The sequence below is a fragment of the Solea solea genome, chromosome 8 (genome assembly GCF_958295425.1).
Source record: "Solea solea chromosome 8, fSolSol10.1, whole genome shotgun sequence".
Classification (NCBI taxonomy): domain Eukaryota; kingdom Metazoa; phylum Chordata; class Actinopteri; order Pleuronectiformes; family Soleidae; genus Solea; species Solea solea.
In genome coordinates, this window is record NC_081141.1 from 8,048,994 (window position 1) to 8,076,660 (window position 27,667).

General features: G+C 36.5%; 1 protein-coding gene across 2 annotated transcripts; it reads right to left on the bottom strand.

Moving 5' to 3' along the window:
• Positions 1-1,245: 1,245 nt before the first annotated feature.
• Positions 1,246-27,016, bottom strand: LOC131464221 (protein Niban 2-like). Of its 2 annotated transcripts, none has more exons than XM_058636589.1 (4): positions 26,937-27,016; positions 23,408-23,512; positions 22,839-22,931; positions 1,246-1,357 (listed from the first exon to the last, which is right to left on the bottom strand). In XM_058636589.1, exons 1-4 carry the CDS (start codon positions 26,952-26,954, stop codon positions 1,340-1,342), a joined length of 234 nt encoding a protein of 77 aa, XP_058492572.1. In that variant the 5' UTR covers positions 26,955-27,016; the 3' UTR covers positions 1,246-1,339. The 2 variants fall into 2 exon arrangements, with proteins under 2 accessions (XP_058492572.1, XP_058492571.1); XM_058636588.1 differs by having other exon boundaries at positions 23,357-23,512.
• Between the last annotated feature and the right edge of the window lie 651 nt (positions 27,017-27,667).

Below are 27,667 nucleotides of genomic sequence, written 5' to 3' on the forward strand. Positions count from 1 at the left end.
ATTGATTAAAATGGCCTGCTGTATGTTATATGAAAATGAAAAATGTTGATATTCCCTGACAGTGGTAGCTTTATATTACATAAAAATTAACTTCACCTACACCAGATTTCAAGCAATTTACATCAACACAGCCAAAGATATCCACAAAAAAATCCAAATGCACGAAGAATGCAGAGGGTTAAAAAAGATTTGTTCACAGAATCTTTCTGCATGACTGGAGTGCAGACTCCCTGTAACACAGTCAATGAACTGAAATATGCCACTCGACTCTTCCAGTGCGGACACCCTGCCAATCAGTTGCCGACAGTCTGTGGACATCACATGTAGTATGACGTATTAGTATGTTGTTCCTCCTCGACCTCCCTTCGATCTTTTCTTGCATCTGTCGTGGGCTTGGGCTTCAGCAAGATTTCCCTTCTGTGTCTGTAGTTCATTTATATTATCTGTTAGTTTACGCTCAATCTCTTGTTGTAGATTGATCTTTTCTTCTTTAATTTCCTTTTTCAGTTCGTCTTTTAGTGTGGTTAGTTTGTGTCATAGCTCTTTAAGGTCTTTAATGTCTTTACTTACCGTAGCTAGCCCAAGTCGCAGTGTCTCGTTGTGTTCTTGTCCTGTTATGTCATTATTTTGCCTGAAAAGTTCATTCATGAGGCTAATATTTGACAGATTATACCTCACCCAGTCATTTGTACTGTGGAATACAACCCATGAAATGCTCATTTCCACATGTTAAAAAGTGATTATGATGACTCTGAAAAGTGCAATTGATAAGTCTGTCCAAATGATGAATTATTCCACCCTTCCCAATTAGGAGCTCCCTGATTTATATTCTCCTTCTGACTGGATTGACGACTACGACAATGGCAAATCTGAATCTGACTCTGAATCCCATTTGACCTGAACCACAATTGGTCCTTAAACTGTTAATATGGTTGACACTTTTTGACTGTAACTTAGCTCTTTTTGTTAGGTGTTAGGTGTCTTGGGTGTTAGGTAGCTTCAGAACAACACTTGGGCACATATTGGTCAGAGCATATAACAACAATCTTATCAAGTAAAGTCTTTTCCTCGCCTTCGTATTTGACCACAACACCCAGGCGCATGGTCCCTTTAATGTTAAACTTGGTGTGCATACAACCAATAACTCGTTCCACGTGGATCCTGACGTGAGCTAGTTTGCTGTTCTGTTCCACATCTTTTGCATCCAGTTGGCTGTGGCCCCTGGTGAATGCAGGGATTTTCAGTGTGGCACCCTGCTGTCCACCTGTGTTGTCCATTGGAGCAGCATCCTCCTGACATGTCTGTGCCTCTTGATCTGACGACCCTGTTTCCATCTCAGCTACAGATGAAGTGTTGTCTGATGGTGATAAGAATAAGAAATATTGTTGTTTTACAATATCATTTGAAATCCAAAAAAAAAAATCACAAGGTGCTGTAATATTTATCATACAGATGCATTGATCAGTGAAACATCATATCCATTCATTCAGGGATAACAAAGTACCAAAACATTTACCTGAAGGAGCTGTAATTTCTGTGTAAGTCACGTCTGTTGCATGTGTGAAGTGATTTCCAGAAGCCCGCATTTTTCAAAAAAAGAGAGCAAGAGTGGTTATTTATTTTTCCATCACTTAAGTTTCTCAGATTGCTGCTCTCTGAAATATCCAATCATCCAGTTCTGGTCTTGTATTACAATGTGTCTCATTCAGTGTGAACACGAACCGTAGGATGTCAGACGGGGTGCACCCTGGACAGGTCACTGTGACTTCTTAATGCACCGTGAATGTGTGTCGCGTTTCTTACTTCATCTGCCATAATTCAAACAATACCACCTTGAATGTTGATGTAAAAGCCCTGAAAAGGGGAATAATGAGTGAAGAATACACAGACACACACTTTCCTCCGATCACGGATGTTAATGACTGAGAGAAAGGAGTGCAGCGTAAAGTAGCTCAACAGTGCTACGCTTCCCCTACTGTTGCCCTCAGGTAATTACAACAAAGCATAAGAAAATACAAAAATACTGATATTAAAATGGCATTTTGAACAAATTATTAAATAAAATAACAGCTGGTAATACAGAGACAATTCAATCCGTCACACTGACAGGTTTTGTTTATTCTATTCTCATATCATCAGTGCCTTCTGACAATGACGCTCTCACGTTTATAGAAAAGAAGCCTTCACATAAAAAGGGCACTGACAACGTAAAGGAAAGTAAGACTTCTTGAAGTGCATGTAAAAGAAAGAACATAAAACAGATCATAAAAGATAAGCATGATAATCTATACATTAGAAATGATATGCACATACATATGGATTAGAACACATACAACAATAACTTAACAATGTGTCATCGAAAAAAAAAACGCCACAAGAAAATCCTTTGACAAACAAATGTTCACTCACTGACTAGCTGGTTGAAATGAAGGTAGATATGTCTGAACATTCAAGTCAACTACAGTGCATGTTTTTTTATGTGTGGAAAAAAAGGTGGAGACTCAGTCTATCTGTCTCTGGTAAAAATTAGTTTCATTAGCTCCAAATGGATAATGGTCCTCGCACAGCAGACCCTTCCAGGCTCATTTAAGTCCAATGTGTGGAGAAAATGAATCAATGTGGACTTGAAGAAAGTGCAGTCGCTTTATGATTTGGTGGCACTTTTTCTTTTTTTAAAGTTTCAGTAAACAAGCGAGGTGTTGACCTCGGCAGCAGCTGAGATCAGAGCTGTGCAGCAGTTTCACATGGCGAAGGCTTCAAAGTGCATAAATATTAGATTGTTGCCAGGGCACAGTTCACCATGTTACCACGTTTACAGGTACCACAGGCAGCATTTCTAATCTTTCCACTGTGATTTAGTGTTCTTAAAACTGATTAAGGGAATTTGTCACCATTTTAGGACATTTATTTAAAACCAAAAAGGAAACGGCTGCTGTCAGTCACTGTAAATCTGCGAGAAACTCCAATCAGGAGCCAACATTTCAAAAAGCTGATGGGGTTCAATAAGAGCAGTGTTTCCAGTCAAACTGACGGTGCCAAACACTTTGTGTGGAGGTGCTGTGATATCAGTGGCTCCCACTCATCTACAGACAGAAAGGAAAACAAGCTGATGTTCATAAATATGAAGGTGTAAGTCGCTTTGATGAAACGTCTGCTAAATGACATGTAAAAGATGAATGAACCAGCCTTTCATTGCTGTTTTAAAAGTTCATATTACTCAATCAGCACACACACACACACAAACATTCATTATGATATCCCTAAAATACACTAACATAATTTTAGCTTCAGATATTGATTGAATTGGCTGTGTTATATGATAATGAAAAATGTTGATATTCCCTGACAGTGGTAGATTTATATTACATAAAAAAATAACTTACACCAAATTTGAAGCAATTTGCATCAACACAGCCAAAGAGATCCTCAAAAAAAAATCCAAAAGCACAAAGAATGCAGAGGATTAATCTGTAATGTTTTTATTACAAAAAATCTTGGAAGCGAACATTTCTGCCATGCATGTATGGTGAAACAAAGGGGCAGTTTATTTCAACTGTTTGAATGTGTTTTTCTATTTTTGTCTGTTTTTGTGCGCATTCACCTGGAATACGACTGTTTTCTGATTTTTTTTCATTTTTCTACTGTCCCATAACATAAACCTCACAAATAAAGTTAACATCTTATAAGATATTCTTCGGTACCCTCAGTGTTTGATTTTGCAATGATTTCACTGTTTGGATGTGTTTTTCTATTTGTGTCTGTTTTTGTGCGCATTCAGCTGGAATACGACTGTTTTCTGATTTTTTTAAATTTTCTACTGTCCCATAACATAAACCTCACAAATAAAGTTAACATCTTATAAGATATACTAATGTACCCTCGTCGTTCCGCTCGTCTTGGGACCCCAAACGACATATGAAATATTCACACACCTGCGACCTGTAGAAATGTAGTCCCTCCAAAACTTCCACTCTGGCCAAAGAGTCTAAGACTGTATAGAGTCTGACATGACCTGATTTTCAGTTTTTGGACACAGGACTTTGGGCTTTTTTCCCCCTGGCCAAAAAAAACTGCCAAAAACACAGTCTGTAAAATTCAAACGTAAGAAAGGTGGGAAACTGTCTTTTCTTCAATAATTCCTAAAGGCAATGAGCCCGGATGCTGATTTCTCCGTATGTGTATCAGGGACTCCTGGCTGATCCAGGGTGCCGAGTTTCAGACCTGTGCAACCTTCGTAAAGGTCAAAGGTCAGTCGTTCGGGTGTGTTTTTTGTAATAATTCCTAAAGGCATTGAGCCCGGAGTCTGATTTTTCCGTATGTGTATCAGGGATTTAGGCTTATCCCGGGTGCAGAGTTTCGACCTGTGCAACCTTCGGAAAGGTCAATGGTCAGCCGTTCGGGTGTGTTTTTTGTAATAATTCCTAAAGGCATTGAGCCAGGAGTCTGATTTTTCCGTATGTGTATCAGGGACTAAGGCTAATCTAGGGTGCCGAGTTTCAGACCTGTGTAACCTTCGGAAAGGTCAAAGGTCAGCCGTTTAGGTGTGTTTTTTGTAATAATTCCTAAAGGCAATAAGCCAGGAGTCTGATTTTTCCGTATGTGTATCAGGGACTAAGGCTGATCGAGGGTGCCGAGTTTCAGACCTGTGTAACCTTCGGAAAGGTCAAAGGTCAGCCGTTTAGGTGTGTTTTTTGTAATAATTCCTAAAGGCATTAAGCCAGGAGTCTGATTTTTCCGTATGTGTATCAGGGACTAAGGCTGATCGAGGGTATTTTAATCTTTTTTCTACTGTCCTATAATATGAAGTTAAAATCTTATAAGGTATATTGATGTACCCTCAGTGTTTGATTTTGCAATGATTTCACTGTTTGGATGTGTTTTTCTATTTGTGTCTGTTTTTGTGCGCATTCAGCAGGGATATAATGTTTTCTGATTTTTTTTCATTTTTCTACTGTCCCATAACATAAACCTCACAAATAAAGTTAACATCTCATAAGATATAGTTATATACATTCAGTGTTTGATTTTGCAATGATTTCACTGTTTGAATGTGTTTTTCTATTTATGTCTGTTTTTGTGCGCATTCACCTGGAATACGACTGTTTTCTGATTTTTTTTTCATTTTTCTACTGTCCCATAACATAAACCTCACAAATAAATTTAACATCTTATAAGATATTCTTCGGTTCCCTCAGTGTTTGATTTTGCAATGATTTCACTGTTTGGATGTGTTTTTCTATTTGTGTCTGTTTTTGTGCGCATTCAGCTGGAATATGACTGTTTTCTGATTTTTTTTCATTTTTCTACTGTCCCATAACATAAACCTCACAAATAAAGTTAACATCTCATAAGATATAGTTATATACATTCATCAGTGTTTGATTTTGCAATGATTTCACTGTTTGGATGTGTTTTTCTATTTGTGTCTGTTTTTGTGCGGATTCAGCAGGGATACGGCTGTTTTCGGATTTTTTTCATTTTTCTACTGTCCCATAACATAAACCTCACAAATAAAGTTAACATCTCATAAGATATACTAATGTACCCTCGTCGTTCCGCTCGTCTTGGGAACCCAAACGACATATGAAATATTCACACTCCTGCGACCTGTAGAAATGTAGTCCCTCCAAAACTTCCACTCTGGCCAAAGAGTCTAAGACTGTATAGAGTCTGACATGACCTGATTTTTCAGTTTTTGGACACAGGACTTTGGGCTTTTTACCCCCAGGCCAAAAAAAACAGCCCAAAACACAGTCTGTAAAATTCAAACGTAAGAAAGGTGGGAAACTGTTCAATAATTCCTAAAGGCAATGAGCCCGGATGCTGATTTCTCCGTATGTGTATCAGGGACTCCTGGCTGATCCAGGGTGCCGAGTTTCAGACCCGTGCAACCTTTGGAAAGGTCAAAGGTCAGCCGCTCTGGTGTGTTTTTTGTAATAATTCCTAAAGGCATTGAGCCAGGAGTCTGATTTTTCCGTATGTTTATCAGGGACTAAGGCTAATCTAGGGTGCCGAGTTTCAGACCTGTGTAACCTTCGGAAAGGTCAAAGGTCAGCCGTTTAGGTGTGTTTTTTGTAATAATTCCTAAAGGCATTAAGCCAGGAGTCTGAGTCTTCCGTATGTGTATCAGGGACTAAGGCTGATCGAGGGTATTTTAATCTTTTTTCTACTGTCCTATAATATGAAGTTAACATCTTATAAGGTATATTGATGTACCCTCAGTGTTTGAATTTATAATGATTTCACTGTTTGGATGTGTTTTTCTATTTGTGTCTGTTTTTGTGCGCATTCAGCTGGAATATGACTGTTTTCTGATTTTTTTTCATTTTTCTACTGTCCCATAACATAAACCTCACAAATAAAGTTAACATCTCATAAGATATAGTTATATACCTTCAGTGGTTGATTTTGCAATGATTTCACTGTTTGGATGTGTTTTTCTATTTGTGTCTGTTTTTGTGCGCATTCAGCAGGGATACGACTGTTTTCTGATTTTTTTTCATTTTTCTACTGTCCCATAACATAAACCTCACAAATAAAGTTAACATCTCATAAGATATAGTTATATACATTCAGTGTTTGATTTTGCAATGATTTCACTGTTTGAATCAAACACTGAGGGTACAGAACTAAATCTTTTAAGTTGTTAACTTTATTTGTGAGGTTTATGTTATGGGACAGCAGAAAAATGAAAAAAATCCGGAAAAAGCCTTATCTCAGCTGAATGCGCACACAAACAGACACCAATAGATAAACACATCCCAACAGTGAAATCATTGCAAAACCAAACACTAAGGGTACATATGTATATCTTCTAAGATGTTAACTTCATTTGTGAGGTTTATGTTATGGGCCAGTAGAAAAATGAAAAAAATCCGGAAACAGCCTTATCTCAGCGTATTGCGCACACAAACAGACACCAATAGAAAAACACATCCCAACAGTGAAATCATTGCAAAATCAAACACTAAGGGTACATATGTATATCTTCTAAGATGTTAACTTCATTTGTGAGGTTTATGTTATGGGACAGCAGAAAAATTAAAAAAATCCGGAAACAGCCTTATCTCAGCGTATTGCGCACACAAACAGACACCAATAGAAAAACACATCCCAACAGTGAAATCATTGCAAAATCAAACACTAAGGGTACATATGTATATCTTCTAAGATGTTAACTTCATTTGTGAGGTTTATGTTATGGGCCAGTAGAAAAATGAAAAAAATCCGGAAACAGCCTTATCTCAGCGTATTGCGCACACAAACAGACACCACAGAAAAACACATCCCAACAGTGAAATCATTGCAAAATCAAACACTAAGGGTACATATGTATATCTTCTAAGATGTTAACTTCATTTGTGAGGTTTATGTTATGGGACAGCAGAAAAATGAAAAAAATCCGGAAACAGCCTTATCTCAGCGTATTGCGCACACAAACAGACACCAATAGAAAAACACATCCCAACAGTGAAATCATTGCAAAATCAAACACTAAGGGTACATATGTATATCTTCTAAGATGTTAACTTCATTTGTGAGGTTTATGTTATGGGACAGCAGAAAAATTAAAAAAATCCGGAAACAGCCTTATCTCAGCTGAATGCGCAAACAAACAGACACCAATAGAAAAACACATCCCAACAGTGAAGTCATTGCAAAATCAAACACTGAGGGTACAGAACTAAATCTTTTAAGTTGTTAACTTCATTTGTGAGGTTTATGTTATGGGACAGCAGAAAAATTAAAAAAATCCGGAAACAGCCTTATCTCAGCTGAATGCGCACACAAACAGACACTTATAGAAAAACACATCCCAACAGTGAAATCATTGCAAAATCAAACACTGAGGGTACAGAACTAAATCTTTTAAGTTGTTAACTTAATTTGTGAGGTTTATGTTATGGGACAGCAGAAAATGAAAAAAATTCCGGAAACAGCCTTATCTCAGCTGAATGCGCACACAAACAGACACCAATAGAAAAACACATCCAAACAGTGAAATATTTGCAAAATCAAACACTAAGGGTACATATGTATATCTTCTAAGATGTTAACTTCATTTGTGAGGTTTATGTTATGGGACAGCAGAAAAATTAAAAAAATCCGGAAACAGCCTTATCTCAGCTGAATGCGCACACAAACAGACACCAATAGAAAAACACATCCAAACAGTGAAATCATTGCAAAATCAAACACTGAGGGTACAGAACTAAATCTTTTAAGATGTTAACTTCATTTGTGAGGTTTATGTTATGGGACAGCAGAAAAATTAAAAAAATCCGGAAACAGCCTTATCTCAGCTGAATGCGCACACAAACAGACACCAATAGAAAAACACATCCAAACAGTGAAATCATTGCAAAATCAAACACTGAGGGTACAGAACTAAATCTTTTAAGTTGTTAACTTCATTTGTGAGGTTTATGTTATGGGAAAGTAGAAAAATGAAAAAGAAATCCGGAAACAGCCTTATCTCAGCTGAATGCGCACACAAACAGACACCCATGGAAAAACACATCCAAACAGTGAAATCATTGCAAAATCAAACACTGAGGGTACAGAACTAAATCTTTTAAGATGTTAACTTCATTTGTGAGGTTTATGTTATGGGACAGCAGAAAAATGAAAAAAATCCGGAAACAGCCTTATCTCAGCTGAATGCGCACCCAAACAGACACTTATAGAAAAACACATCCCAACAGTGAAATCATTGCAAAATCAAACACTGAGGGTACAGAACTAAATCTTTTAAGATGTTAACTTCATTTGTGAGGTTAAAGTTATGGGAAAGTAGAAAAATGAAAAAAATCCGGAAAAAGCCTTATCTCAGCTGAATGCGCACACAAACAGACACCAATAGATAAACACATCCCAACAGTGAAATCATTGCAAAATCAAACACTAAGGGTACATATGTATATCTTCTAAGATGTTAACTTCATTTGTGAGGTTTATGTTATGGGCCAGTAGAAAAATGAAAAAAATCCGGAAACAGCCTTATCTCAGCGTATTGCGCACACAAACAGACACCACAGAAAAACACATCCCAACAGTGAAATCATTGCAAAATCAAACACTAAGGGTACATATGTATATCTTCTAAGATGTTAACTTCATTTGTGAGGTTTATGTTATGGGACAGCAGAAAAATTAAAAAAATCCGGAAACAGCCTTATCTCAGCGTATTGCGCACACAAACAGACACCAATAGAAAAACACATCCCAACAGTGAAATCATTGCAAAATCAAACACTAAGGGTACATATGTATATCTTCTAAGATGTTAACTTCATTTGTGAGGTTTATGTTATGGGACAGCAGAAACATTAAAAAAATCCGGAAACAGCCTTATCTCAGCTGAATGCGCAAACAAACAGACACCAATAGAAAAACACATCCAAACCGTGAAATCATTGCAAAATCAAACACTGAGGGTACAGAACTAAATATTTTAGGTTGTTAACTTCATTTGTGAGGTTTATGTTATGGGACAGCAGGAAAATGAAAAAAATCCGGAAACAGCCTTATCTCAGCTGAATGCGCACACAAACAGACACTTATAGAAAAACACATCCCAACAGTGAAATCATTGCAAAATCAAACACTGAGGGTACAGAACTAAATCTTTTAAGTTGTTAACTTCATTTGTGAGGTTTATGTTATGGGAAAGTAGAAAAATGAAAAAAAATCCGGAAACAGCCTTATCTCAGCTGAATGCGCAAACAAACAGACACCAATAGAAAAACACATCCAAACCGTGAAATCATTGCAAAATCAAACACTGAGGGTACAGAACTAAATATTTTAGGTTGTTAACTTCATTTGTGAGGTTTATGTTATGGGACAGCAGAAAAATGAAAAAAATCCGGAAACAGCCTTATCTCAGCTGAATGCGCACACAAACAGACACCCATGGAAAAACACATCCAAACAGTGAAATATTTGCAAAATCAAACACTGAGGGTACAGAACTAAATATTTTAGGTTGTTAACTTCATTTGTGAGGTTTATGTTATGGGACTGCAGAAAAATTAAAAAAAATCCGGAAACAGCCATATCTCAGCAGAATGCGCACACAAACAGACACCAATAGAAAAACACATCCCAACAGTGAAATCATTGCAAAATCAAACACTGAGGGTACAGAACCTAAAACTTTGAAGATGTTAACTTCATTTGTGAGTTTAATGTTATGGGACAGCAGAAAAATTTAAAAAATCCGGAAACAGCCTTATCTCAGCTGAATGCGCACACAAACAGACACTTATAGAAAAACACATCCCAACAGTGAAATCATTGCAAAATCAAACACTGAGGGTACAGAACTAAATCTTTTAAGATGTTAACTTCATTTGTGAGGTTAATGTTATGGGAAAGTAGAAAAATGAAAAAAATCCGGAAACAGCCTTATCTCAGCGTATTGCGCACACAAACAGACACCAATAGAAAAACACATCCCAACAGTGAAATCATTGCAAAATCAAACACTAAGGGTACATATGTATATCTTCTAAGATGTTAACTTCATTTGTGAGGTTTATGTTATGGGACAGCAGAAAAATTAAAAAAATCCGGAAACAGCCTTATCTCAGCGTATTGCGCACACAAACAGACACCAATAGAAAAACACATCCAAACGTTGAAATCATTGCAAAATCAAACACTGAGGGTACAGAACTAAAACTTTTAAGATGTTAACTTCATTTGTGAGTTTAATGTTATGGGACAGCAGAAAAATTAAAAAAATCCGGAAACAGCCTTATCTCAGCTGAATGCGCACACAAACAGACACCAATAGAAAAACACATCCAAACAGTGAAATATTTGCAAAATCAAACACTAAGGGTACATATGTATATCTTCTAAGATGTTAACTTCATTTGTGAGGTTTATGTTATGGGACAGCAGAAAAATTAAAAAAATCCGGAAACAGCCTTATCTCAGCTGAATGCGCACACAAACAGACACCAATAGAAAAACACATCCAAACAGTGAAATCATTGCAAAATCAAACACTGAGGGTACAGAACTAAATCTTTTAAGTTGTTAACTTCATTTGTGAGGTTTATGTTATGGGAAAGTAGAAAAATGAAAACAAATCCGGAAACAGCCTTATCTCAGCTGAATGCGCAAACAAACAGACACCAATAGAAAAACACATCCAAACCGTGAAATCATTGCAAAATCAAACACTGAGGGTACAGAACTAAATATTTTAGGTTGTTAACTTCATTTGTGAGGTTTATGTTATGGGACAGCAGAAAAATGAAAAAAATCCGGAAACAGCCTTATCTCAGCTGAATGCGCACACTAACAGACACTTATAGAAAAACACATCCCAACAGTGAAATCATTGCAAAATCAAACATTGAGGATACAGAACTAAATCTTTTAAGTTGTTAACTTCATTTGTGAGGTTTATGTTATGGGACAGCAGAAAAATCCGGAAACAGCCTTATCTCAGCTGAATGCGCACACAAACAGACACCCATGGAAAAACACATCCAAACAGTGAAATATTTGCAAAAATCAAACACTGAGGGTACAGAACTAAATATTTTAGGTTGTTAACTTCATTTGTGAGGTTTATGTTATGGGACTGCAGAAAAATTAAAAAAAATCCGGAAACAGCCATATCTCAGCAGAATGCGCACACAAACAGACACCAATAGAAAAACACATCCCAACAGTGAAATCATTGCAAAATCAAACACTGAGGGTACAGAACTAAATCTTTTAAGTTGTTAACTTCATTTGTGAGGTTTATGTTATGGGACAGCAGAAAAATTAAAAAAATCCGGAAACAGCCTTATCTCAGCTGAATGCGCACCCAAACAGACACTTATAGAAAAACACATCCCAACAGTGAAATCATTGCAAAATCAAACACTGAGGGTACAGAACTAAATCTTTTAAGATGTTAACTTCATTTGTGAGGTTAAAGTTATGGGAAAGTAGAAAAATGAAAAAAATCCGGAAAAAGCCTTATCTCAGCTGAATGCGCACACAAACAGACACCAATAGATAAACACATCCCAACAGTGAAATCATTGCAAAATCAAACACTAAGGGTACATATGTATATCTTCTAAGATGTTAACTTCATTTGTGAGGTTTATGTTATGGGCCAGTAGAAAAATGAAAAAAATCCGGAAACAGCCTTATCTCAGCGTATTGCGCACACAAACAGACACCACAGAAAAACACATCCCAACAGTGAAATCATTGCAAAATCAAACACTAAGGGTACATATGTATATCTTCTAAGATGTTAACTTCATTTGTGAGGTTTATGTTATGGGACAGCAGAAAAATTAAAAAAATCCGGAAACAGCCTTATCTCAGCGTATTGCGCACACAAACAGACACCAATAGAAAAACACATCCCAACAGTGAAATCATTGCAAAATCAAACACTGAGGGTACAGAACTAAATCTTTTAAGATGTTAACTTCATTTGTGAGGTTAATGTTATGGGAAAGTAGAAAAATGAAAAAAATCCGGAAACAGCCTTATCTCAGCGTATTGCGCACACAAACAGACACCAATAGAAAAACACATCCCAACAGTGAAATCATTGCAAAATCAAACACTAAGGGTACATATGTATATCTTCTAAGATGTTAACTTCATTTGTGAGGTTTATGTTATGGGACAGCAGAAAAATTAAAAAAATCCGGAAACAGCCTTATCTCAGCGTATTGCGCACACAAACAGACACCAATAGAAAAACACATCCCAACAGTGAAATCATTGCAAAATCAAACACTAAGGGTACATATGTATATCTTCTAAGATGTTAACTTCATTTGTGAGGTTTATGTTATGGGACAGCAGAAAAATTAAAAAAATCCGGAAACAGCCTTATCTCAGCTGAATGCGCAAACAAACAGACACCAATAGAAAAACACATCCCAACAGTGAAATCATTGCAAAATCAAACACTGAGGGTACAGAACTAAATCTTTTAAGTTGTTAACTTCATTTGTGAGGTTTATGTTATGGGACAGCAGAAAAATTAAAAAAATCCGGAAACAGCCTTATCTCAGCTGAATGCGCACACAAACAGACACCAATAGAAAAACACATCCAAACGTTGAAATCATTGCAAAATCAAACACTGAGGGTACAGAACTAAAACTTTTAAGATGTTAACTTCATTTGTGAGTTTAATGTTATGGGACAGCAGAAAAATTAAAAAAATCCGGAAACAGCCTTATCTCAGCTGAATGCGCACACAAACAGACACCAATAGAAAAACACATCCAAACAGTGAAATATTTGCAAAATCAAACACTAAGGGTACATATGTATATCTTCTAAGATGTTAACTTCATTTGTGAGGTTTATGTTATGGGACAGCAGAAAAATTAAAAAAATCCGGAAACAGCCTTATCTCAGCTGAATGCGCACACAAACAGACACCAATAGAAAAACACATCCAAACAGTGAAATCATTGCAAAATCAAACACTGAGGGTACAGAACTAAATCTTTTAAGTTGTTAACTTCATTTGTGAGGTTTATGTTATGGGAAAGTAGAAAAATGAAAACAAATCCGGAAACAGCCTTATCTCAGCTGAATGCGCAAACAAACAGACACCAATAGAAAAACACATCCAAACCGTGAAATCATTGCAAAATCAAACACTGAGGGTACAGAACTAAATATTTTAGGTTGTTAACTTCATTTGTGAGGTTTATGTTATGGGACAGCAGAAAAATGAAAAAAATCCGGAAACAGCCTTATCTCAGCTGAATGCGCACACTAACAGACACTTATAGAAAAACACATCCCAACAGTGAAATCATTGCAAAATCAAACATTGAGGATACAGAACTAAATCTTTTAAGTTGTTAACTTCATTTGTGAGGTTTATGTTATGGGACAGCAGAAAAATCCGGAAACAGCCTTATCTCAGCTGAATGCGCACACAAACAGACACCCATGGAAAAACACATCCAAACAGTGAAATATTTGCAAAAATCAAACACTGAGGGTACAGAACTAAATATTTTAGGTTGTTAACTTCATTTGTGAGGTTTATGTTATGGGACTGCAGAAAAATTAAAAAAAATCCGGAAACAGCCATATCTCAGCAGAATGCGCACACAAACAGACACCAATAGAAAAACACATCCCAACAGTGAAATCATTGCAAAATCAAACACTGAGGGTACAGAACTAAATCTTTTAAGTTGTTAACTTCATTTGTGAGGTTTATGTTATGGGACAGCAGAAAAATTAAAAAAATCCGGAAACAGCCTTATCTCAGCTGAATGCGCACCCAAACAGACACTTATAGAAAAACACATCCCAACAGTGAAATCATTGCAAAATCAAACACTGAGGGTACAGAACTAAATCTTTTAAGATGTTAACTTCATTTGTGAGGTTAAAGTTATGGGAAAGTAGAAAAATGAAAAAAATCCGGAAAAAGCCTTATCTCAGCTGAATGCGCACACAAACAGACACCAATAGATAAACACATCCCAACAGTGAAATCATTGCAAAATCAAACACTAAGGGTACATATGTATATCTTCTAAGATGTTAACTTCATTTGTGAGGTTTATGTTATGGGCCAGTAGAAAAATGAAAAAAATCCGGAAACAGCCTTATCTCAGCGTATTGCGCACACAAACAGACACCACAGAAAAACACATCCCAACAGTGAAATCATTGCAAAATCAAACACTAAGGGTACATATGTATATCTTCTAAGATGTTAACTTCATTTGTGAGGTTTATGTTATGGGACAGCAGAAAAATTAAAAAAATCCGGAAACAGCCTTATCTCAGCGTATTGCGCACACAAACAGACACCAATAGAAAAACACATCCCAACAGTGAAATCATTGCAAAATCAAACACTGAGGGTACAGAACTAAATCTTTTAAGATGTTAACTTCATTTGTGAGGTTAATGTTATGGGAAAGTAGAAAAATGAAAAAAATCCGGAAACAGCCTTATCTCAGCGTATTGCGCACACAAACAGACACCAATAGAAAAACACATCCCAACAGTGAAATCATTGCAAAATCAAACACTAAGGGTACATATGTATATCTTCTAAGATGTTAACTTCATTTGTGAGGTTTATGTTATGGGACAGCAGAAAAATTAAAAAAATCCGGAAACAGCCTTATCTCAGCTGAATGCGCAAACAAACAGACACCAATAGAAAAACACATCCCAACAGTGAAATCATTGCAAAATCAAACACTGAGGGTACAGAACTAAATCTTTTAAGTTGTTAACTTCATTTGTGAGGTTTATGTTATGGGACAGCAGAAAAATTAAAAAAATCCGGAAACAGCCTTATCTCAGCTGAATGCGCACACAAACAGACACCAATAGAAAAACACATCCAAACGTTGAAATCATTGCAAAATCAAACACTGAGGGTACAGAACTAAAACTTTTAAGATGTTAACTTCATTTGTGAGTTTAATGTTATGGGACAGCAGAAAAATTAAAAAAATCCGGAAACAGCCTTATCTCAGCTGAATGCGCACACAAACAGACACCAATAGAAAAACACATCCAAACAGTGAAATATTTGCAAAATCAAACACTAAGGGTACATATGTATATCTTCTAAGATGTTAACTTCATTTGTGAGGTTTATGTTATGGGACAGCAGAAAAATTAAAAAAATCCGGAAACAGCCTTATCTCAGCTGAATGCGCACACAAACAGACACCAATAGAAAAACACATCCAAACAGTGAAATCATTGCAAAATCAAACACTGAGGGTACAGAACTAAATCTTTTAAGTTGTTAACTTCATTTGTGAGGTTTATGTTATGGGAAAGTAGAAAAATGAAAACAAATCCGGAAACAGCCTTATCTCAGCTGAATGCGCAAACAAACAGACACCAATAGAAAAACACATCCAAACCGTGAAATCATTGCAAAATCAAACACTGAGGGTACAGAACTAAATATTTTAGGTTGTTAACTTCATTTGTGAGGTTTATGTTATGGGACAGCAGAAAAATGAAAAAAATCCGGAAACAGCCTTATCTCAGCTGAATGCGCACACTAACAGACACTTATAGAAAAACACATCCCAACAGTGAAATCATTGCAAAATCAAACATTGAGGATACAGAACTAAATCTTTTAAGTTGTTAACTTCATTTGTGAGGTTTATGTTATGGGACAGCAGAAAAATCCGGAAACAGCCTTATCTCAGCTGAATGCGCACACAAACAGACACCCATGGAAAAACACATCCAAACAGTGAAATATTTGCAAAAATCAAACACTGAGGGTACAGAACTAAATATTTTAGGTTGTTAACTTCATTTGTGAGGTTTATGTTATGGGACTGCAGAAAAATTAAAAAAAATCCGGAAACAGCCATATCTCAGCAGAATGCGCACACAAACAGACACCAATAGAAAAACACATCCCAACAGTGAAATCATTGCAAAATCAAACACTGAGGGTACAGAACCTAAAACTTTGAAGATGTTAACTTCATTTGTGAGTTTAATGTTATGGGACAGCAGAAAAATTAAAAAAATCCGGAAACAGCCTTATCTCAGCTGAATGCGCACACAAACAGACACTTATAGAAAAACACATCCCAACAGTGAAATCATTGCAAAATCAAACACTAAGGGTACATATGTATATCTTCTAAGATGTTAACTTCATTTGTGAGGTTTATGTTATGGGCCAGTAGAAAAATGAAAAAAATCCGGAAACAGCCTTATCTCAGCGTATTGCGCACACAAACAGACACCACAGAAAAACACATCCCAACAGTGAAATCATTGCAAAATCAAACACTAAGGGTACATATGTATATCTTCTAAGATGTTAACTTCATTTGTGAGGTTTATGTTATGGGACAGCAGAAAAATTAAAAAAATCCGGAAACAGCCTTATCTCAGCGTATTGCGCACACAAACAGACACCAATAGAAAAACACATCCCAACAGTGAAATCATTGCAAAATCAAACACTAAGGGTACATATGTATATCTTCTAAGATGTTAACTTCATTTGTGAGGTTTATGTTATGGGACAGCAGAAAAATTAAAAAAATCCGGAAACAGCCTTATCTCAGCTGAATGCGCAAACAAACAGACACCAATAGAAAAACACATCCAAACCGTGAAATCATTGCAAAATCAAACACTGAGGGTACAGAACTAAATATTTTAGGTTGTTAACTTCATTTGTGAGGTTTATGTTATGGGACAGCAGAAAAATGAAAAAAATCCGGAAACAGCCTTATCTCAGCTGAATGCGCACACAAACAGACACCCATGGAAAAACACATCCAAACAGTGAAATATTTGCAAAATCAAACACTGAGGGTACAGAACTAAATATTTTAGGTTGTTAACTTCATTTGTGAGGTTTATGTTATGGGACTGCAGAAAAATTAAAAAAAATCCGGAAACAGCCATATCTCAGCAGAATGCGCACACAAACAGACACCAATAGAAAAACACATCCCAACAGTGAAATCATTGCAAAATCAAACACTGAGGGTACAGAACCTAAAACTTTGAAGATGTTAACTTCATTTGTGAGTTTAATGTTATGGGACAGCAGAAAAATTAAAAAAATCCGGAAACAGCCTTATCTCAGCTGAATGCGCACACAAACAGACACTTATAGAAAAACACATCCCAACAGTGAAATCATTGCAAAATCAAACACTGAGGGTACAGAACTAAATCTTTTAAGATGTTAACTTCATTTGTGAGGTTAATGTTATGGGAAAGTAGAAAAATGAAAAAAATCCGGAAACAGCCTTATCTCAGCGTATTGCGCACACAAACAGACACCAATAGAAAAACACATCCCAACAGTGAAATCATTGCAAAATCAAACACTAAGGGTACATATGTATATCTTCTAAGATGTTAACTTCATTTGTGAGGTTTATGTTATGGGACAGCAGAAAAATTAAAAAAATCCGGAAACAGCCTTATCTCAGCGTATTGCGCACACAAACAGACACCAATAGAAAAACACATCCCAACAGTGAAATCATTGCAAAATCAAACACTAAGGGTACATATGTATATCTTCTAAGATGTTAACTTCATTTGTGAGGTTTATGTTATGGGACAGCAGAAAAATTAAAAAAATCCGGAAACAGCCTTATCTCAGCTGAATGCGCAAACAAACAGACACCAATAGAAAAACACATCCCAACAGTGAAATCATTGCAAAATCAAACACTGAGGGTACAGAACTAAATCTTTTAAGTTGTTAACTTCATTTGTGAGGTTTATGTTATGGGACAGCAGAAAAATTAAAAAAATCCGGAAACAGCCTTATCTCAGCTGAATGCGCACACAAACAGACACCAATAGAAAAACACATCCAAACGTTGAAATCATTGCAAAATCAAACACTGAGGGTACAGAACTAAAACTTTTAAGATGTTAACTTCATTTGTGAGTTTAATGTTATGGGACAGCAGAAAAATTAAAAAAATCCGGAAACAGCCTTATCTCAGCTGAATGCGCACACAAACAGACACCAATAGAAAAACACATCCAAACAGTGAAATATTTGCAAAATCAAACACTAAGGGTACATATGTATATCTTCTAAGATGTTAACTTCATTTGTGAGGTTTATGTTATGGGACAGCAGAAAAATTAAAAAAATCCGGAAACAGCCTTATCTCAGCTGAATGCGCACACAAACAGACACCAATAGAAAAACACATCCAAAAAGTGAAATCATTGCAAAATCAAACACTGAGGGTACAGAACTAAATCTTTTAAGTTGTTAACTTCATTTGTGAGGTTTATGTTATGGGAAAGTAGAAAAATGAAAACAAATCCGGAAACAGCCTTATCTCAGCTGAATGCGCAAACAAACAGACACCAATAGAAAAACACATCCAAACCGTGAAATCATTGCAAAATCAAACACTGAGGGTACAGAACTAAATATTTTAGGTTGTTAACTTCATTTGTGAGGTTTATGTTATGGGACAGCAGAAAAATGAAAAAAATCCGGAAACAGCCTTATCTCAGCTGAATGCGCACACTAACAGACACTTATAGAAAAACACATCCCAACAGTGAAATCATTGCAAAATCAAACATTGAGGATACAGAACTAAATCTTTTAAGTTGTTAACTTCATTTGTGAGGTTTATGTTATGGGACAGCAGAAAAATCCGGAAACAGCCTTATCTCAGCTGAATGCGCACACAAACAGACACCCATGGAAAAACACATCCAAACAGTGAAATATTTGCAAAAATCAAACACTGAGGGTACAGAACTAAATATTTTAGGTTGTTAACTTCATTTGTGAGGTTTATGTTATGGGACTGCAGAAAAATTAAAAAAAATCCGGAAACAGCCATATCTCAGCAGAATGCGCACACAAACAGACACCAATAGAAAAACACATCCCAACAGTGAAATCATTGCAAAATCAAACACTGAGGGTACAGAACCTAAAACTTTGAAGATGTTAACTTCATTTGTGAGTTTAATGTTATGGGACAGCAGAAAAATTAAAAAAATCCGGAAACAGCCTTATCTCAGCTGAATGCGCACACAAACAGACACTTATAGAAAAACACATCCCAACAGTGAAATCATTGCAAAATCAAACACTGAGGGTACAGAACTAAATCTTTTAAGATGTTAACTTCATTTGTGAGGTTAATGTTATGGGAAAGTAGAAAAATGAAAAAAATCCGGAAACAGCCTTATCTCAGCGTATTGCGCACACAAACAGACACCAATAGAAAAACACATCCCAACAGTGAAATCATTGCAAAATCAAACACTAAGGGTACATATGTATATCTTCTAAGATGTTAACTTCATTTGTGAGGTTTATGTTATGGGACAGCAGAAAAATTAAAAAAATCCGGAAACAGCCTTATCTCAGCGTATTGCGCACACAAACAGACACCAATAGAAAAACACATCCCAACAGTGAAATCATTGCAAAATCAAACACTAAGGGTACATATGTATATCTTCTAAGATGTTAACTTCATTTGTGAGGTTTATGTTATGGGACAGCAGAAAAATTAAAAAAATCCGGAAACAGCCTTATCTCAGCTGAATGCGCACACAAACAGACACCAATAGAAAAACACATCCAAACGTTGAAATCATTGCAAAATCAAACACTGAGGGTACAGAACTAAAACTTTTAAGATGTTAACTTCATTTGTGAGTTTAATGTTATGGGACAGCAGAAAAATTAAAAAAATCCGGAAACAGCCTTATCTCAGCTGAATGCGCACACAAACAGACACCAATAGATAAACACATCCAAACAGTGAAATATTTGCAAAATCAAACACTAAGGGTACATATGTATATCTTCTAAGATGTTAACTTCATTTGTGAGGTTTATGTTATGGGACAGTAGAAAAATGAAAAAAATCCGGAAACAGCCTTATCTCAGAGTATTGCGCACACAAACAGACACCAATAGAAAAACACATCCCAACAGTGAAATCATTGCAAAATCAAACACTAAGGGTACATATGTATATCTTCTAAGATGTTAACTTCATTTGTGAGGTTTATGTTATGGGACAGCAGAAAAATCCGGAAACAGCCTTATCTCAGCTGAATGCGCACACAAACAGACACCCATGGAAAAACACATCCAAACAGTGAAATATTTGCTAAATCAAACACTGAGGGTACAGAACTAAATATTTTAGGTTGTTAACTTCATTTGTGAGGTTTATGTTATGGGACTGCAGAAAAATTAAAAAAAATCCGGAAACAGCCATATCTCAGCAGAATGCGCACACAAACAGACACCAATAGAAAAACACATCCAAACAGTGAAATCATTGCAAAATCAAACACTGAGAGTACTGAAGTATATCTTATAAGGTGTACATTTCATTTGTTCAGTTAACTGTATGGTTATTTGTCATAATCAAACTTTGTTTTTTTCAACAAATGTTGCTTTCACAGCACACATTATTGTTGTAATCATATCATTATTATTATTAATATTATTATTATTATTGCTGTTAATATTATTATTGTTATCATCACCATCATTATATTTATATCATTAATACATTGACATTAAAAAAAAAAAAAAACTCGCGCATTCATTCTATTGGGAACAATGACATGATGATGCTGAAGCCACCTTCAGCATTCGCTTCCGATTTTCATTAAGTTTCGATTCCACCTTAAAAAAAAATGCACGTTTCGGCCAGTAGGGAGAAGTGCAAATTCAGGAATGGTTGCAATAGAATTCAGTCAGCATTCATATTTGAGATGGACTTTCTCCTATAGTCCAAAGTAGATATGGACATATAGCGGATCACTGGAAAAATAAGGAGCTGTAGTATGCAAAGCAGGTGACATATTTCATGGGAAATCATATTAGGCCACTAGAGGGCAGTGCAAAGTCACAAATTGTTGCAAAATAATTGTCAAAATCTTGACTTTTGAGCTTGATTTTCTCCAAAATTCTCAAACCAGGAAAATTCATCACAAATAACCCGATCACGATATGACAATATCAAAATTCTAAGATCATATCTTGTCTCATGTCATGATATAGCTATAATATTGTCATGCCTTCCTCATCATAGTTCACATTCCATTTGTCAGAGATAAAATATGAATCCATAACCCATTTTGAGAGGCAGGTTCTCATAAGGTTGGGAAGTGTCAACTAACTGGGTTGCCACTGATGGGTAGACTCCCCTGTTCAAATGTTGGAGTTTAGTATTTTGGGCAACACCATGTTAGTTTTTGAAACCAGAAACAACCATAGTTATAAGAGAAGGGATGGATACTGATAGCTTGTCCACTACAAATCCACCTATAACTGCAACTTTGCAAACATGAAATGCAGAGCTGTCAATCACACACGGTGGGACTGACAGCTCTGCATTTAAATGTAAAATTAAATTTACATTGTGGACATGCAGCTCTATTGAAGAGGAACTAAGACCATAAACCCTTTAGAACAATGTATGCAGGGCACCAGACTAACTTTTTACTAGGAGCACAGTAGCCCCCCCTATAACTGAATGTTTTAGGAGAGCAAGCAGAACATTTAGGGGCGCACACCTTAAACATTTCCTCTCATTTTCACTGTATTACTGATTAATACTTCGATAATAATTGAATAAATTGCAATGTGCTGTTTAGAATTCCCAGTGAATTTTATTGTGCACTTGTTTGTTGAAGAATAAGATCACATAAGAGACATTAAGTGTACATAAAATACCATTACTGTCACTACAGTACAATTATTAACTAGAAGTGGCCCGGTACTGTCCAGTACACAGAACCGGCACTTTTATTTGTGTACTGGCACATTTCACAAGATGCCGGTAATCTCTTATCAGTCCACTTGATTATGGTCCAGAGCAATAATGTCTCAGGGTACACTATGTGACATTCACCTGTTCTCGCAAAAGTCAAGTGTTTATTCCTTGAGTTTGGAGTTTTTATTTTCTATCTAATCTCTATCTGGAAGACGACCGCTGTGGCGACCATCATCATGCTTCAAAAGCATGAGTTAGCTCATCCACACACTCATACTTTCTGATATAATAAAAATAAACATGGAGCTGGCAAGTTGAGGCTTGAAAATATCAGAGGACGATGCACAGAAGGGATTAAGCTGGGCAATAGCCCGATATCCTGGACTCTTGCTCAAAAATTAATAAATTGATAAAGTTGAACCTGAATTTTCCTTAACACTAAAACAAGGCCAGACCAAAAGTTTCACTCCCAGGGCTGGAGTATGCCAGGTGTAATATTATTAGATATTAATGTAGATGTTATGCAAGAATTTGATGCACAAGCCTGTTTTCTTTGTGTATTACCTTAATGACTCTGTCCTGGCAGTGCTGGATGATCTTACACAGCTCCTCTGTACCCTGAGACTCGAGACTCTGATGAAGGATCTGCTCAAACATCTAGTAAAACACAATTTGTAGTTTTGTACCTAACTTTGTGACATACATGCATGTAACACCAGACAAACTGACTCATATAGGAATATCCCATGAAATAATGTGATAATGTACTACACCCAGTTCCACAGTCTGTATTGTGGCATGTCTGTAGACAACTATATCTATTTAACTGTCCACTGAGTTATCAAACTGCCAAAAGATGTTCGCCTTTAGTTCTACTGTGTCCTTGATCAATGCCACAGTCAGAACCTCATCATTCAACTATTTGACAAACTCTAGTCAAACAGGAGCTACAGTGTAGGAAAATGATCAAGAAATAAAACGAGTGTCAATAAAATGATTAGCTCTCATAGAAACTTCCACTTGTGTTAACCAGTTAACCAATAACCTATATTAGACTGGTTAGTCAGTAGTTGAGGTTTCACCTCTCTCATGGGGATCTGGGCCCTTTGGACAAACACTGACGGGCTGCTCACGTTAAACTGTTGCTGCAGACCCTCAAGGCTCAGGTTCACCACCTTCTCATAGCAGCTGTGCATCTTAACTGGATGGAAAGCCAGCATGGAGATCTTCTCCATGTGCTGAGGAGGAAGACAATAAGGGAGAGGAAGAGATGGATGAGGCATGGACAGATTTGGGAAAAATGTATAATTGTGTCTCACAATAAATATACTACTGCAAAAGTATCACTAATGTTATACTAGACAAATGCTGTTTAAATCACAAACATATTTGGAATAGGAGTATAGGAATTGCGGATAGATAACATTTGTTTTGTAAAGATCCAGATTCTTGTGCTTCAACTGCGAAAATCAGAGTGCATTTTCTATATATAATCATTATATATTGTGCTTCAATTTATTTTCTCATGTTATGGGTTTTATTTAAAGCGACACAATTTTCAACCTTCACGTAATGTCTCTAAGCAGGGATGGGAAGTATTTCTGATACATGTATTAAAAAAAATACATATTTAAAATACAAAATATGCTCTTTTCTGGAGATGATGAAAAATTCCTTCAGATTTTGTACCAATATATTTCCATTATGTGTATTTTATTTAAAATACTGTAACATACATCCTTTGAAAAAAAGTGATGACATAAGAAGACAAATTGCAGGATGCTGCTTCAGATTGGACGTCATGGTGCTTGTGCCTACTTTAATTTGCCAGGACTTGTTAAGATCACAATTAGTCTACATAAGAATTGAATTGAGTCAAGCAATTACCATCAGAGCTGAGTTTCAAGACTTTAGAGCTCACTCTGTCGTTTACATCGATGACAGTGTTAAAGTCGCCACATAAAATAATTTTGTATCCGACCAATAGCGGTTCTTCCAAGTCTTTTAAAAAGTTGAAAAATGTTTTTTCTCTCATGAGAGGTGTACACGTGTATCGTTCGTATTTTTTCTCCTCGGTAAAAACAATCCAACATGAGCAATCTACAAGGAATTAAATTAGGAAATCATTCGTTTTACGAATAATAGTGACATCACCAGTTTTAGAAAAAAGATCCCACCATCAGCTTTACTTTCGCCAATAGAAATTACACTTAGACCTTTGTTCCACATGCTGGATACCTTTACTCTTTACTTGTGTTCAGTCTCAGTTCTTGACAACATAATATGTCAAAGTCAGTTTTCAACAAGAATTTAATTTGTTGGGCTCTAAAAGAATTTGATTGGATGCCATGGGCATTCCAAGATGAAACTTTGGGGAAGGTCATAAATGTTTGGGGGGGAAGCTATGGTGTGGGTTTGTCGTCATTTTATAATATATATATATATTTATATATATTTATTTTATAACAAGCTTTTCTTTTCTTTTTCTCTACCTCTACAAAAGGTGTTTCATGATCATCATCAGGCTCTGGAGCGGGGAATTCAGGAGTGGGAGAGAAAGAGCCAAAGTTGTTGCTGTAAGGGGGGCTCTCTGCTACAGCCTGCGGATAAAGCGGGGTGCTGCCGACTCGCTGACCCTGACCCTTATACCTATTCCAAGCCCTACCAGTAGAGGTCCCCCAAACCCCAATTTATGAGCTGGAATAAAATGATATCAAAGTTTAGTTGGGGTGGCAAAAGACCCACGATAAGACTGGAAACTCTCCAGCTGCCAAAAGAAGAAGGAGGGATGAGACTTCCAAAATTAAAGGAATACTACCATACGGCCCAATTGAGATATATTGTAGGTTGGTGCAAACCAGACACAGTGAAATGAAATAGAAAAAGAGTTTGGAGAAAACCCAGTACAGAATATAATTGGGGATAAAGAAACATACAAGAAGATTCAAAACCAAATAGACACAATCCCGATGTTCACATACAAAATATGGTTCAGCATAATAAAAAAATATAAGATACAGAAAGACACTAATTTATTGAATATGATAGCAATTTTACACCGACTAGGTACGATATAGGATTTAAACAGTGGACAACCAAGGGAATCACAGCATGGTGTGTTTTGGTGAAAGATGGACAGCTTGAGAGTTTCCAAAATATGACAGAAAAAAAGGATTTAGATAATCAATCATGAATTCTGTGGATTCCTGCAACTTAGAGACTACTATATGAAAGAGATCAGGATGGACCCCTCCTGAGAAGTGAATAGTGTGATCCAGATCATCATAATCAACGCATACAAAGAAACCACAATTAGAATTATATTGGGACTATATAAAAAAATGCTACAAAATACATAAAAAAAAAGATGGGAATCAGGATTTAACATAAAACTTAGTGAAGAAGATTGGCTAAGATTGGTATAATCTGCCAGACATTAGCCTCATGTATGAAACAAAGTGATTTTGAAGCAGAAACATATTTAGGTTACAAGGTCAGAGCTGCAGTGACTTCCTGACAAGTACAAATGAGCATTTCATGGGTTGTACTGGCAACAGATATGACAAATGTTAGGTGGCTGGGAGATTATGTCAAAGATTACCCACAATATTAACTTTGAAGCATTGTTAGTTTTGTGTAGCATCAGATAAAACATGTACTCCCTCCCCTCTTAATTTGAAAAGAGGACATTTGTAATATGGAAATGATTGAATATTTGGTGGTTTTGAGGAGGACTGATGCAGGACAAAAGTATTAATCTTTTATGACAACAATTCTTGGGAGTGAACATTCCTGCCATATACTCAAGTGTATGGTGAAAACAATGTTCAGTGTTCTATTGATCTATTAATAAAATGTTTTCATTTGAATTCCAATTTGCCAAAGAGACCTTCTTACAAGAAAGTGTGCCATATGCACTAACACAGTGGAAATGAATCATAATGAAGCCTGAGGGTTAAGGAAACAGTTTGTCATCAACTAAATACTGTAGGTGTCCAAAGCCTGAGGGTCAACCTCTTTCCCCGGATGAAGCAGAATCCAGTCACGTTAACTGTGCGTTGTAAGAATGGAAAAGACTGTCATAAAAAATAATTACAACACCCACACTGTATCAACATTCAGAGTGGACCTAATTTTTAAGAATAGAGGGATAGATTTAGTGTATAGCCTACTTGTTAAATAGACAGGATACATGCAGCAGCAGCACCAGCGAAGCTCTCTGAACAGATCAGCAATGTGACCGACAGTCCTCACAACCGAAGACGCAGCCGAAACACAGCAAGCGGTTCCGCGAAAACGGGAGCTTTGCAGCTGCGGGTCCGGGTGAGAGGACATCGGTTCTCACAGTGGAACTGTTCAGACAGAAAGTCTGGCTCCCGTGTAACGTCGCAGACAACACCATCTCAGAGATAGGATACTGACTGCATTTAAACACTAAACTTTCGCAAAAAACAGCAAAGCGAAAAAGAAAAAAAAGAGCATGGAACATTTACATGTGCATATATTATTATTAACTATATTTCGATTAATGCGTGTGTGTTTAAATGCATGTGTATGTATGTATTTTCAATGAGTGAAAAGACGTAGTTACTGTAATTAACGAACACATTTTAGCAATGGCCTGCTGTTCAGCTCATTATAATAATGTAAAATTTCACTTACCTCTACATTTTTGAGCATCTTCCTGTGACATGTCAATAGCCTCCCTCTACCACCAACTTCCCCAGTAATTCCTTGGTCAGCGACTGATGCTGCAACTCCATTACATGTTCATCCACCTGCTGAGCAGACACTAACCTGTTCACGTTTTGGATATTAATCCGCTGCTGCTGTGGTGGGGAACTACGTTGCGTTGGAGTGTGATGATGGTCGATAATTATCTTAAAGCTACAGTAGTCGTTGAAATAAACTGCCCCTTTGTTTCACCATACATGCATGGCAGAAATGTTCGCTTCCAAGATTTTTTGTAATAAAAACATTACAGATTAATCCTCTGCATTCTTTGTGCTTTTGGATTTTTTTTTGAGGATATCTTTGGCTGTGTTGATGCAAATTGCTTCAAATTTGGTGTAGGTGAAGTTATTTTCCACTGTCAGGGAATATCAACATTTTTCATTATCATATAACACACTATTCAATCAATAGAGTGTGTGTGTGTGTGTGTGTGTCTGTTTGTGTGTGTGTGTCTGTGTGTCTGTGTGTATGTGCAACTCCAGGCACTTCTTGTTCTCACATCAAGTTCGAATCGACATGATACACAGGCACCTACACCTACAAAGAGGCTCATACACACATTCACTCCTTTGAGTAAAAAAAACAAACAGGCATCTTGAGGGACTTCAAAGACTTGCCCTCTATGTGAACCCAAACAAAAGTCTGGTTTTGTTTACACA

Bases quoted from the DNA above. Each gene is read 5' to 3' on its own strand.
- LOC131464221 (XM_058636588.1), bottom strand. The intron at 22,932-23,356 runs GTGAAACCTCAA...GTGTTTTACTAG, and splicing joins CCCAGATCCCCATGAGAGAG to ATGTTTGAGCAGATCCTTCA.